The sequence below is a fragment of the Melopsittacus undulatus genome, chromosome 8 (genome assembly GCF_012275295.1).
Source record: "Melopsittacus undulatus isolate bMelUnd1 chromosome 8, bMelUnd1.mat.Z, whole genome shotgun sequence".
In the NCBI taxonomy this organism is placed as follows: domain Eukaryota; kingdom Metazoa; phylum Chordata; class Aves; order Psittaciformes; family Psittaculidae; genus Melopsittacus; species Melopsittacus undulatus.
Window position 1 is genome coordinate 3,032,860 of NC_047534.1, and position 13,380 is coordinate 3,046,239.

The 13,380-nt window shown below is 54.7% G+C and overlaps 2 protein-coding genes across 2 annotated transcripts; one reads left to right on the forward strand and one right to left on the reverse strand.

Moving 5' to 3' along the window:
* Positions 1-2,703: 2,703 nt before the first annotated feature.
* On the forward strand, positions 2,704-4,510 carry RASD1 (ras related dexamethasone induced 1). Its single transcript, XM_005142344.3, has 2 exons — positions 2,704-3,090; positions 3,353-4,510. Exons 1-2 carry the CDS (start codon positions 2,805-2,807, stop codon positions 3,901-3,903), a joined length of 837 nt encoding a protein of 278 aa, XP_005142401.1. The 5' UTR covers positions 2,704-2,804; the 3' UTR covers positions 3,904-4,510.
* Positions 4,511-6,833: 2,323 nt separating this feature from the next.
* On the reverse strand, positions 6,834-10,513 carry MED9 (mediator complex subunit 9). Its single transcript, XM_034065077.1, has 2 exons — positions 10,368-10,513; positions 6,834-7,142 (listed from the first exon to the last, which is right to left on the reverse strand). Exons 1-2 carry the CDS (start codon positions 10,511-10,513, stop codon positions 6,926-6,928), a joined length of 363 nt encoding a protein of 120 aa, XP_033920968.1. The 3' UTR covers positions 6,834-6,925.
* Positions 10,514-13,380: the final 2,867 nt, after the last annotated feature.

The window sequence follows — 13,380 nt, forward strand, 5'->3', positions numbered from 1 at the left end:
GAAAGCAGGGACTGATCCGTGCTGATGTTCAATGCTATTAAAGGTGTCTGTGGCTCTTGCTGTACCAAGCAGCTGCATATGAGAAGTGTCCCTGCCCATAGCAGGGGGCTTGGAACTGGATGATCTTAAGGTCCTTCCCAACCCAAACCATTCTATGGTTCTATGGTCCTCCAAAACAGGATGAGGAGCAAAGCACCCCATAAAGGACAGGTCCAGCTCTGCATAGGCACCCAATGGGGGGATGTGATATTTCACCTGCCCCTTGCTTCAGACTGGGGCTATTTGCAGCCAGGTCAGAAAGAGGGAGGGACTTTTAACAGCCATTGCCTCGCATTGAGGTGGATCCGTTATCATCCATCAGCCCCTGGGATGAAGCTCAAGATGGTTTGGGGGGGGGACTCAGCCTAATGCCTCGTAATGCTCCTGTTCTGAGGCTCTGCGTGACTCTGAGAGGAGCTTTAGAGGAAGCAAATGGATTTTCCATTGCCGCTAACCCAGGAGAAGGCTTCGAGCAGGCTATTTTTACCCATTCCTGGCACTATTAATAGTTGTTCAGTTGACAATAAATGCCAGTCAAGCTATTGGATTTGTCTGTCCCCCAGAGGTCAGCACCTCCTATCCCGCCCCCCTTTGTTTTCCTTGTTGGGGTCTCGCACACAGATGGATAAACATGGGAAATTGTCCCACTTTCCCTTCCCAAAGTGTCCTTGTTCCTTGCTGCAGGGCATGATGTTCCCCTGCAGGCTGGAATGGCCCTGCAAGGGAAGCAAAACCGGAATGCTTTTCCCTTCCATCCCACAGACAACTGCAATCCCTTCACAAGCGTTTGGACAGGGTTTAAGCTGACATCCATGTGTGAGACCACACTCAGGGGAGGTGAAAAGCTCAGCACCATCCAGTTCCCAAGCAGTGCTGATGGGATGCACTGAGCTGCACTGATTTCTGTGTTCCAGCTGTCCCCAAGACCCCTCTCAGTGCTGTGGGTGAGGCTCCTGCTACCCTGACCCTGTTGCTAAGTTCGGTGGGTGTTTTTCCTAATGGATCCTCACAAGTGTTTCTAATTCACACTTGCTCATCAGCCTGATTTAAAGAGGAGCTTGGCTTCCCTAAGTCCTCTCTCTCTTATGGGCAGACAGGAGATCCCCCAGCCGAGCAACACTCCTGCTTCTCTGAGGACTATTGCTTGGCTTCTGCTGTCTCGGGGTGATGCTGGTTGAACCCAGCACCTCTTCAAGCACGTTATAACCTGAGGAGCTGCCTTGGCACCCAGCTCCAGCAAGACCCAGCATCTTACAGGTAACGCACCCTGCCTGCATCCAGGAACAACCCTGCTGCCTGCACTGCATCCTGTGAGCATCCCTCCTCCTCCTCCTCCTCTGGGCAGCTCCCCCTGCCCCACAGGGGCTGTGGGGCCCGATGCTGGGGCTCATACCCCAAAGCCGAGCTCCCAAAGCCCTGCCCGGGGCCGCGCTGCCTGCCGGGCCCTTGCCTGCCCCCTAGCGGCGGAGCCGGTGGTGCGGGCTTCGCTCCGCTCTGTCTGCGGGTCCGCTCCTGTACTGGGATCGGGTGGATGAACCGCAGCGAAACCACACCGGGGAACGGGTTGGGATCCCCGGTACCCCCAGCTCCGGGTGCTGCCCACCGGGTGCAGGGGTCCCGCTCGGGGCGGCCTCGGGAGGCCAGAGATGGCTGCAGGGCACGGGGAGCCCGCACTGGGTTGCGAGTGGGACGGTGACAAAAGCATCGAGGCTGCGGGATGAGCCGTAATGGGGGCGGCTTGCAAATGGGACCGGGTGTAGGAACAGGGCTGTGCAGAGCCTGAGTGTAAACGGGACGGGCTCCTAAGCATCGGGAGTGGGAACCGGGCTGTGCAGAACCGGAGTGCAAACGGGACGGGCTCCTAAGCATCGGGAGTGGGAACCGGGCTGCAAACAGGACTGGGATGGTTAGCCCTTGGCAGCCTTAATTTGGCTGCGAGCGGGACAGGGCTGCCAGGCACTGGCAGTGAGAACCGGTCTGTGTAGCTCCAGGAGCTGCGAAAGGAACGGGGCTCCCAAGCGCCGGGTGCACGAACCGAGCTGCAAATAGGACTGGGCTGCGCAGCACCGGGAGCCCAAACGGGACGAGGCTGCCGCCAAGTACCGAGAGTTGGAGCTGCGATTGAAATAGGGCCGGGCTGCGCAGCACCCGGAGCCCCAACCGCGCTGCGAACGGGACTGGGCTGCCAAGTATCGGGAGTAGGAACGGGGCTGCAAATACGACTGGGCTGTGCAGCGCTGGGGAGCCTTAACTTGGCTGCGAGCGGGGACGGGGCTGCTAAGTGAGAACCGGGTTGTGCAGCACAGGGAGCCCTCCACTGGGCTGCAAATGGGACGGAGCTGCCAAGTACCGAGAGTGCGAATTGGGCTGCGAACGGGACGGGACTCCTCAGCACCGGGAGTAGGAACCGAGCTGCGCAGCATAGAGCTGCAAACGGGACGGGGCTCCCAAGTACCCGTAGCGAGCATCAGGCTGTGAACGGGGCTGCGCTGCCCAGCACCGGGAGCCCAAAGAGGGCTGCGAACGGGACCGGGCTGCGAACGGGACTGCGCTGAGCGGAGCCGGGCACTGACTCAGCCGCCGCCGCCCCGGGCCGTGACGCGCCGAGGGGCGGTCTCTGCCTCCTGCATATAACGAGGCACCGGCCGTGCAGAGCTCACAGTGGCCTTTCCTGCGAGGGGAGGGGGCTGAGCAGCCGGGCACGCATTGCCTTCCTCCTCCTCATCATCCTCCTCCTCCCTCGGTGCAAGCTGCACTTCGCTTCAATGAAACTGGCAGCGATGATCAAGAAGATGTGTCCCAGCGAGGCCGAGCTGAGCATCCCTGCTAAGAACTGCTACCGCATGGTCATCCTGGGCTCCTCCAAGGTGGGCAAGACGGCCATCGTGTCCCGCTTCCTCACGGGCCGCTTCGAGGAGCAGTACACCCCCACCATCGAGGACTTCCACCGCAAGTTCTACAGCATCCGTGGGGAGGTCTATCAGCTCGACATCCTGGACACGTCGGGCAATCACCCCTTTCCTGCCATGCGCCGCCTCTCCATCCTCACAGGTACTTGGGTGGGGAGTGCCAGGAGGAAATGGGGGGTCCCCGTAGCAGGTTTCGGGTGTTCTTGTCCAGTTTGGGGGTGTTTCTCCAGTCCTGGGAGGTGGGATTTTGTGTGTGTGTGGTGTGGGCGACTTTGGTCCCTGCATGGGGTGGATGGGAGGATGCAAAGACCCATGTTCTGCCTGGTCTGTGCATCCCCAAGCACTTAGCTTAGGCAATGTGTCCCCATCCCTGCAGCCGTCTCACCTTCCCTCTTTGTCCCCAGGAGATGTGTTCATCCTTGTGTTCAGCCTGGACAACCGGGACTCCTTTGAGGAGGTGCAGCGCCTGAAGCAGCAGATCCTAGAGACCAAGTCATGCCTGAAGAACAAAACCAAGGAGAACATCGAGGTGCCCCTGGTCATCTGTGGCAACAAAGGGGACCGTGACTTTTACCGGGAGGTGCAACCCCGGGAGATCGAGCAGCTGGTAGGAGGGGACCCCAAGAAATGTGCTTACTTCGAGATCTCAGCCAAGAAAAACAGCAGCCTGGACCAGATGTTCCAGGCTCTCTTCGCCATGGCCAAGCTGCCCAGTGAGATGAGCCCCGACCTGCACCGCAAGGTCTCGGTCCAGTACTGTGACATCCTGCATAAGAAGGCTCTGAAAGGCAAGAAGCTGCTGAAGGAAGGGGGCCGGGGCAGCTCGGAGGAGGCGTTCGGCATCGTGGCCCCCTTCGCCCGGCGCCCCAGTGTCCACAGCGACCTCATGTACATCAGGGAGAAAGCCATTGGTGGTGGGCACAGCAAGGAGAAGGATCGCTGTGTGATCAGTTAGGAGCTTTCCCCACCATGGGAAGGAAGGAAAGACTGGAGGGGGGGGAAAGATGCTTGTTTCCGAATTGAGTTTGGGCAGGCACCCACTCAGAGAGGGGTTCGCCTCTTTCCCTAGCTTCCCTTATCCCAAGGCATTGCTTTCATCATCTCCCTTCCCTCTGGGGGGGGGGGGATTTTGGGAGGAAGGGATGCGAAGGGGGAGGCTTAGGAAGGCAGGATGGGGATCTCCTTGGGAGCAGCCTCCTCCAGGCAGAGAGACAGGGAAAGGGTGAGCTGCTGGGCAGCCAGATGGGAGGATTAGTATGGAGGACACAGACTTTGGTGTTTCTTTCCCTCCCAAACCACCCAGCCTACATGAGGAGAGGGCAGGCACTTGCCAGCTCCTGCTTGGGGCTTTGGGGTTGGTTTCTGTTGGCTTGTTTTGTTCTCTTACCTTGAGAAGCTGAGCACGGACTCTGGCTCTGTGTCCTGTGTGGGTCTGTGTCTATGGAACACGTGCAGAAGATGCTCCTAAGCTGTTGCAAAGGCATTGCAGGGTTTCCGTCCCCATGGACCGAAACACTGACTCCTGTTTACATTCGTCTTGTCTCATTTGCAAGATTCAGGGGAGGGTGGTGGTGTTGGGGGGGGGAATGGGAAGGGGTTTTCTAAGTAAGAAACGAATAGCACTTTATGTAAGTCTTGCTTGGCATTGACATGAACAAAAATCCCTTCAAGTGTTTCTACCGTGGGTGAAACTTTGATGTTTTATTTTTTCTACCAATGAATAAAATCTTTTTTCAAATGACACCTGTGCCTTCTTTCCTTTTGAACCGAATCCTGCTCAACACAGCCCCAAACTCCACTTGAAGGCCTTAAAACCCTCTCGATTCAACCCCTTTATTGCCCCCTTTTCTCCCAGTGCAAAGGTTTCTGGCTCTGCAAGCAGTCTGGGTAACAAGAGGCCACGCACAGGCTTAGTTACTCAAACGTGTCTCTGAGCCAAGACTCTCCTCCACTAACGCCAAGTGACGATGGCAGCAGCCCCACACTGTGCTGCCCATTGGCATGTCATTCACTGCAGCCACCCAGCAGCCTGACATCACATCGTTAGAAAGAGCTGCTTGTGTTTCATGCTTTTTCCCCCCATTAACTAAGCACACTTTAATGATGTCAACAGAGAGTGAGTCACTTGCCCCCTGGTTGGGGTATTGTTTTGCTTTTGCAATAGGAGTGAAGGAAGTGCTTTACTCGAAAGGTCACCTTTGCATTTGATGGAGTTCTTAAGGAGTTGTTAGTAAGTATTGCTAGAAGGGAAAGCACTTCAAAGAACAGCTCTTCCTGGCTCCAGCTTCTGCTGTGGTTCATTTCCAGCCCCTTCAAGCAGCAGAACAAATGCCTATTAACGGCAGAAAGGTTCTACTGAAGCCATAAAATGAAGGTGGGCGAGGGAAACACAAACCAAACCTGCCTCAGTTTCGGTTGAAACTTGGATTCAAGTTGCCAGAGTTAACGTGTTCCTGTGTTAAGTGCCAGACAGTTCATTGGAAGCACAGTTTCTTCCAGCTCTGCATATGCCCTGATTTCCTAGGAACAGCAGCTGGCAACAAAAGGCAAGCCCCTATCCAGGAAGGAGACATGAGAATGTATTGAGCTGGGACAGGCAATGTTTGACAGCAAGGTAATTCCAGTAATAAAAAGAGTGTACATTGTGCTGTGTTTATCTTGGTGTTGTGCTTTACTCAGAGTTCACACACTGGCACCTTCCCAAGGAAAGTACTAGTAGGGTGGAGACGGAGTAATCTCTAGCCTCCAGGTGAGTTGCCACCATTACATCAAACAGGATTGCTTGTGTTTTGGGTTAGGAAAGGAAAACCCTACACAAACACACCTTGCTTCTCTGCTTTTGAAGGTGTTACCCACCCTCTACCATTGGTTCTTAACAGATACTCTTACTTCTCCAGCTGGTTTTTCACCTCTTCCACTACCAACCTGCACCATCTCTTCAGAGAACCATGAAGTTCAAGGTCCCATCACATCTTCTGTAGCCAAGACATGCTGCTGCTTATTGTCCTCTGCCACTGTGAGCGCCAACAGCAGGAGAACAGAGGTAGGGAGCCCCAGTATGCATCTGAAGGTGATACGACACTCAAAAGCTTTCCATCAGCCACTGGTAACCATTTTACTGCCCAAATGCTTGTGTTTGTGGGAAGCCCTGGAGCACTTTGAATGTGGAACTGACTTGTCCTGTTGAGCCTGACTTCTGTCACGTGTGGAGGAGCTAAAAGCTCTTATCACTTCTGCCCTTTGTTTTCATTCTGCTTGCCCTTCCTCCAAGAGGAAAAGACCCAGGAGCTGGGCCCAGGTTACGCATGTCCTCTGTGCTGCCAAAGCCCTGCCCCTGCCCAGTCCACATCCACTCAGTGAATACACAAGAGAGGCAGCCTGGCATTTCTAAATCCCTGCTTGCTTCATCTCAGACACAACCACCACTTGTTTAAAAAGACAGAAATACAGAAGCAATTGAAAGCAATCGTTCCTCTTTCGACACACAGACTGGAAAGTGTTCCAGAGCCCTTTCCAGGAGCGAGGCCAAATGGCTCATGCTTCTCTCTTACATTCTCTCCTGATGTTTGGCCACTTTTAAGTGTAAAGAAACCCCAAAGCAGAAAATGCTCCTTTTTCTTGCTGAGGGTAACCAGCAGGTATTTTAACCCATAGCGAGGAGAGAACATCATGTCTCCTGCTTGCTTCAATGTAAAGAAAACCAACCTCCCCTGTGCAGAGAAGGAACAGAAGACACATAAATGTACAGTCCTACAGCAGACCAAAGTGAACATACCACTGTCATCATCATATGTGAAACACAGTGTGCTGATTCAGTGCCACCCGCCTTTGATCCACACAGGCACAACTTCAGAGGAACTCCACCAAAAGCAAGCAAACAAGAAAGAGAAGTAAACTCCTGCCACCTTTATTTCTCCTGCTCAGCCAGGATAGAGGTATCTCAGTATCCCAGACCTGACAGCAGAGCTGCACCCTCCCTACTCCTTGGGGATCTCAAACATGCAAAGGCTCTTGTACTTCTGCAACAGTTCGTTTTTGGTCCGGACCTGCTCCCGCAGGCTCTGCAGCTGCTGTTGTTGCTGCTCTGGGCTCACACTGATGCCAGGCATGGAGCTGATCAGCTTCCTCATCTCCTGGAACTTGTTCTTGAGCTCATTCAGCACCTGGTGAACATCTTGGCTGTCCTTGTCCATGCTGCAGAGGAGAGAAAAGCAAGACACCATTGAGTTCTCCTATTGGAAACACCCCTTCAGCCTGTGGGGGTGACTGGTATTTCCAGTACAACCAGGGCTTAAACTGGAACTCACTGGGCAAATTTTGCTCTGGGTATTTAGCTACACACCCCTAATTCACCTATCCCAATGAAATGGACACAGATAGGTACACAGACTGATTAAGTTCTGGAGCAAACTGGTTTCCTGCCCATTTCCAGTTACCTCAGGATCCATCAATGAGGTTAGGAGCTGATTTGCAGCTTTAAAACATTACCATGGAGCAGGATAGAGCAGGCTACATTCTCCCTGTTTGAACTCCCGTATCTCTCTTTGGGGAAGGTAAGATCACACACGTGTGTTGGGTGTAGGCACCTGGAAAGAAACCTCTCAGTCTCACCCATGACCTGTTGCTTGCTGTAATACAACAGGGAAAAAATCAATGCAGTCAAACAGCTTGACAGCAGAAAACAGAAACTGCTCCCCAAAGTATCCGAGAGCATCCAATGGCAGAGCAAACGGCACTTTGGAGCTTTCAAATGACTCCCCTGGGATGTATACCTCATAAAAGAGAAGCGACAGCTTATTTTGCTTGTCCTTTAAGAGCAGCACAATCGGTTCTGCAGCCGGCTCTGTGCTTTTCAAGCATCAGCGGTGTCTGAGGCAGTGTCTGCCCTCAACCCCTCATTAGTATCTGCCTCAGCTTTGTTAGCACCAGCGAGAAGTTTCCCTGATTCCAGGCAAAAGCAAATCCCTGCTTCCAGGGCGCCTGTTAATAAGGAGAGAGGGATTCTAATGGTCTTTGACAACTCGGAGCCTGTTCTATAGCCAGATCTAAAAATAACCCTGCTTGGCAGGACCAGGGTAGAGACGGGCTCCATTCTAAACTTTGGGGAATGGTGCCATGGCTGAGAGCAAAGCTTTTAACCAGATGGTGGCCGCTTCTTTCAGAAAGCCTGCTGGAACAAAACAGTCATTACTCCCTCCTAAAGCAAACTGCAGCTGGTACTAGAATGGAGCCCCATTATGCAGGCATTCCCGGTCGGGATGACAGTGGAAAAGTACAGGCACACACACACACAGGTTGATGGCTCGGGATGGATGGGTTGGCGCTGCTGCCTTTCATCTATCATAGCTGCAGGCTGGCTCTGAGAGGGATGTCCTTCCCATTCCAGGCGTCCCCAAGTCTTGTTCCCTTCCCCACAGGTAGGGAGCTGTCTGTGTGGTAGATCCAAAGGAATCAGGTTTTAACCCTGACGGGTGGTTTTTGTGCTGGATCAAGCCACTGAAACGACTCCTTCTCTGAGGGCATGGACAGGCACAGGTGAGGAAGTGTGGGAAGAGACTGCCTGCAGTAACACAGGATTGAACACAGCATCCAACCAGTCACAGCCTGTGCTGATGGACTGAGCATAAACCCTGCCTTAAGGCACAGTGTTCATCACAGCACCACAGCCCACCACTGGTGGAGCCATGTGCTGGGGCCTCAGTGGTGATGCCATTTGACTGTACAAGGTTGCAAACACCACCAAGTCCTGCTTAGGGAAACTTTCTCCGGACCCAAACAACAGGAAGGAGCACGTGTCCTTGAGTGTAAGCAAACTGATGGGATGTATCCTCACTCCCAAGCAGAGTCACCTTGGAGATGGGTCAGAACAGCAGTGCCGGCCTCTGCGGCTAATACATCTGCCATCTGTCAGGCACACATCCCATCATCTCTGAGGTCTTACCTGTCTGCAGCACTGTTCAGTGTACCTACATCTGCTCCAGCAGGAAATGCTGTGTGTGAAGCCAAGGACCACAGCTGGTTAGTGGGATGGCTGCTAACAGTGGGTGACTCAGGGAGACAGGGCACAAGATATCCTAAGGACTGTTATCTATGGGTCACCATGGCTTGCTCAGTGACAGACAGGAATCTGGGAGGTCTCAGCTCGTGGTTATGGCTCACTTACGCACCTGCATGCACCCAGCAATGGGGTTTAGCCTCACTTGTGTGCTCTGGATAGAACAGGCAGGATTGAGGTTGGCACCACCAGCGCAATGGGGAACCTGAGGCACTCAGAGGGTTTGTGTTCTCACAGCTGTTCTGTACCTGGACCAGTGTGTCAGTGGGTGTTGAGTCTTTTCATTGCCACAACTCACGTTGTGGAGCCATTAAGGATCAACCTCTCTCCCCTTTCAGACATGCTTGATGTAAGTGGAACATCAGCCTCAGCTCCTAACTGAGCGCACAGCGAAAGGACAGCCAGGACCACAACCAGCAGTTCAGGCTTCCCATCCCCTCTGCCTCACTGCATAGTGTACAGATATGCCTGCATGGATTTCCATGGCAGAACCATGCCCTTACTGGAACCTTCAGCATCTCTGAAGGGGTTATCCTGGGATACACAGCACAGGTCTCTGGACCTTATAGTACTTACCTTGACCCAGGATGAGAACAACTTGCCCTGTACCCCCACAGAAGCCATCCTGCTTCTTACAACCCCCCATAAACGGGCTGTATTCGTGCCCCAGCACTACCTGTACTTTCTGAGGCTGTTATCAGCACACAGGGCTGTTATCTGCACCAATAACCCGGTGCAAGTCCAACACTCCTGCTCCTGGCTGTTAATGGTGGGGCAGCATCCCTGGCCCATGGGAGCACCTGCACTGCTTGGGTGACCCAAGCACCACGTAGGTGCTGCCATGACTCAGAGCAGAGATGGACTTGGGGCTGTGCCAGCTCTTCCCAGGAATTCCAGTGGGGAGGAAAAGGGCAAAGAAGATGCTTGGGAGGGGGGAGGACCTCATTGCCCTGCATTGCCCATCCAGGGCACTTGAGGATGTTGGTGGTTGGGGAGTATGATCAGAAGGGAGATCCCATTGTCCTGCTCCCCATGGCACCCCAAGGATGCAGGGGGCTGGAGAGCATCATTAGAGGGTGCTCCCATTGCCCAAGGGCACCCTGAGGGTGCTAAAGCATCATTAAAAGGGGGACCCCACAGCCCTGCTCCCCATTCAGGAGAGCGGGGGACTCCATTCCCATTCCGTATCCATGGCACCCTGAGGATGCTGGGGTCCGGAGAACATCACTATAGGGGAATCCCATTCCCCTGCTCCCTGCTCAGGGGTGCTGAAGGTGGTAAAGCCCCGTCAAAGGGGGGCCCCCATTGCCCCACAGCATCACTGGGGGGTGGGGGTGCGGGGCCGGTCCCGGTGCCCCCGTTACCATTTGATGATGTCGTGGACGAGCGGCAGGAAGGAGAACTCGTGTGCGGGCGGCGGCTGCGGCGGCGGCTTGGGCTCGGACGGCGGCTCGGATGGCGGCGGCTCCTCGGCCGTGCGGGCCGGGCCCCCCCCCGCGGCCGCGGCCATGGCAGATCCCGGCCGGGCTCCGCGGCGCCGCACAGTGACGGAGACGGGAGGGCGGAGCAAGGAGCCCGGCCCTGCCGCCGAGCCCCGCCCGGTGCCTGCGGCCGGCAGGGAAGGGCCTTGCACAGGCGTGGGCCTGGGCCGGCAGCGGGCACAGCCGCCTGCGTGCACCGGGGCCTCGCTTAGGGCTTCCGCCGGCACTGGGGTGGGCATGGGCCGGGAGCGGGTGGACCTCCGAGGTTGGGCCTGGGCCGGGGCCTCGCTTGGGGCTTCCCCCGGCACTGGAGTGGGCCTGGGCCGGGAGCGGGTGGACCGCCGAGGTTGGGCCTGGGTCGGTGCCTGAGCCGGGGCCTCGCTTGAGCTTTCCCGGGGCACTGAAGTGGGCATGGGCCGGGAGCGGGTGGACCTCTGAGGTTGGGCCTGGGCCTGGCCTTGGGCCGGAGCTTGCGCCGCGGCCTGGCCTGGGCCTTTCCTGAGCCTTGCCCTGGGCATGGTCCGGCAGTGAGTGCAGCCCGGGGCTGGGTCCGGGTCCGGGTCCGGGTCCGGGTCTGAGCCGAGCCTGGGGCTTGCGCTGAGCGTGGGCAGTGCCCCTGCAGTGAGCCCCCCTCGTGCACCCCAACGGCAGGGGGAGGAGGGAGCCAGGATCCCCCCTGCACCAGCACCAGCACCGCTGCTGTGCTCAGGTTATGTGCTGGGCGCGTCCCTCCCTTCCCACCCGAAGCTTAGGGGAGGAATCTCCCTGTCCAGTGTTACATCAATCCCTGCAGCAGGGATTTGCTGTTGCATCCCAGCTTCCCAATGTGGGTTTTCATTACCTGGTCCCTTAGTTTGACTTCATAGGGGACAGTGTGTTGAGGATGCTGAGTGATGGGGATGTGGTCTTTGCAATGCAAGGGTGGAAGCACAGTGGATGTTGGTTTAGGGAAAGCAAGCTGGAGTGTTTGCTGAGAGCCTGGCTTGGGAAGTGGGGGAATTTGGAGGAGAAAATGCGTAACTTAATGTTTCATCGGAAATAGCCCACCCTGCTCAACAGTCATGGGCTGGGAAGGCAATTTTCTTCTTTAAACCAGTTCCTTTTGAAGGCAAACGGAAGTTATTTATAGATCAAATGAGAATGCTGGTAACCATTTAACCACAAGGAATATTGACTCTTTGCTCTAAATATAGCAGACACAATTGCTCACTTTGTTCCTATTGTCAGGAATAGATCCCGGCTCGGGCATTGATGCTGGAATGTGTGAAGAAGGAGCCCGGGTCCCTGCGGAGAGGCTGGTGGTATTTATGGTCCTTCCCGGAGCCAAGCAGGAGATGCAGGATGCTGCGTCCTTTGCGTGGGGCTGAGCCGAGAGGTTCATTTCTGTCACTGTTTATGGGCTGTTTCTAAAGCAAGGCTTGAATCTGGCTCCATGGGGGACTCTGCACTGTGCTGGGTTTCATTCTGCCCCTGACTTGATGGAGAGGGTGGTTTATTGCTGGTGCCTGCCTCTGAGGGGTGAGTCAGGCAGTCCTTGGAGCAGGTGACAGTGTGCAGATACCATTCAGCTGTACCTAAAGCGTTCTCAATCAGGGCTTGCTTTGTGCCATTCAGTTCTCATTTGGGGGTTTGTGTTCCCACAGCAGCTTTATCTAGGTTATGTTCCTTCCTATCACCTCTTCCTAGTGGAAACAGCTCCCTGAGGTTACCCATCTCTGTCCTCAGGGGCTTGTCATGTCTCGTGGCAAACCCAGGGGAGAGCGAAGGTGTTTGTGGTAGGGTTGTGGTTCAATGGGCTCCTCCAGCACTGAAGATGCTGGTGAATGGGTTGGATGAGACTCTGTGGTCATTGTTTGAGTATCCTCCTGTGCGAGGGGTACAGTAGAGCTGCTGTATGTACCATGACAGTGCGTCCATGTGAGGACTATGGGGCGAGGTGAGACCCTGCTGACAGGTCTGCAAGAAAGAGAAGATGTGATTTGAGGGGCACAGACAAGCACTGACCTCTGTGGAGCTGTGCTGGTGGACCCTAATCTTCACCTGCCTTTGTGGAGCTCCAAGCTACGAGGCCCTTGTCCCCATGGGATGATCTGGGTCACGTCCTTGTAATGCTGGTCCTAACAGGTATCACCAACAACGTGGTCTTCCTCCTCCCTATCACCTTGTAATCCTGTTGGCATCTCTGCCTCGGGTGGAAGGGCTGTGTCTGACCTTCCTCATAAGGAGCTGGGGGTGGTCTGCAAGTCTCCCTGATTTTCCAAGCAGGAAAGCTGGGATTTTTCCAACCACCATCAGTTCCTCAGCAGAAGGGTTTGAACAAGCAGCCTATGAAAGCTCCTAGTGAGGCAGCTAAATCATGAACAAAGACACTGAGTGTTGAATGAGAGGAATAATTTCCCTCTGGATTTGGTAATAAACGTGAAGAGCAAATGATCGACCTGTTCCTCTCCTTTGATGGGGGCTCTTTGTGTGATTAACTCCCTGGACAGCCAGTTTCGAAGTGTGCAGATGTCTCCGAACCATCCTATCTTCCACATCTTGAAGCCATCGTGCACTCATTGCTCATCCAAACATTTGGTTAACCCATTATCCTAAAACCCAGCTGAGCAAATAACCTCTGTCTGGAGCCTCTTTTGTTGGTGCCTGTTTCCTTTATGATACCAGTGTTGTGCTTTTCCTGTCATTTCTGTACAAATTGTGCCTCTTGTCTGCTTCCAGAGGTAACTTGTGAGGGATTTACCACCAGTTCCTTCATTCAGTGCCAGGTAACTCTGGGCCTTTCACCTTTTCCTTATAATGACTCAATGTTTTTGTATTGATAGGCTGGCATTTCACTGGGTTCTGCTGCTCGCTGCTGGACCATCTGGAGCTTGTGCTGTTGCCATCAGCTCTGTTA

Coding starts and splice junctions, on each gene's coding strand:
- RASD1 (XM_005142344.3), top strand. CDS start 2,805: ATGAAACTGGCAGCGATGATCAAGAAGATGTGTCCCAGCGAGGCCGAG. Junction 3,091..3,352: donor CCGCCTCTCCATCCTCACAG/GTACTTGGGTGG, acceptor CTTTGTCCCCAG/GAGATGTGTTCATCCTTGTG.
- MED9 (XM_034065077.1), bottom strand. CDS start 10,513: ATGGCCGCGGCCGCGGGGGGGGGCCCGGCCCGCACGGCCGAGGAGCCG. Junction 7,143..10,367: donor GTCCACGACATCATCAAATG/GTAACGGGGGCA, acceptor TCTCCTCTGCAG/CATGGACAAGGACAGCCAAG.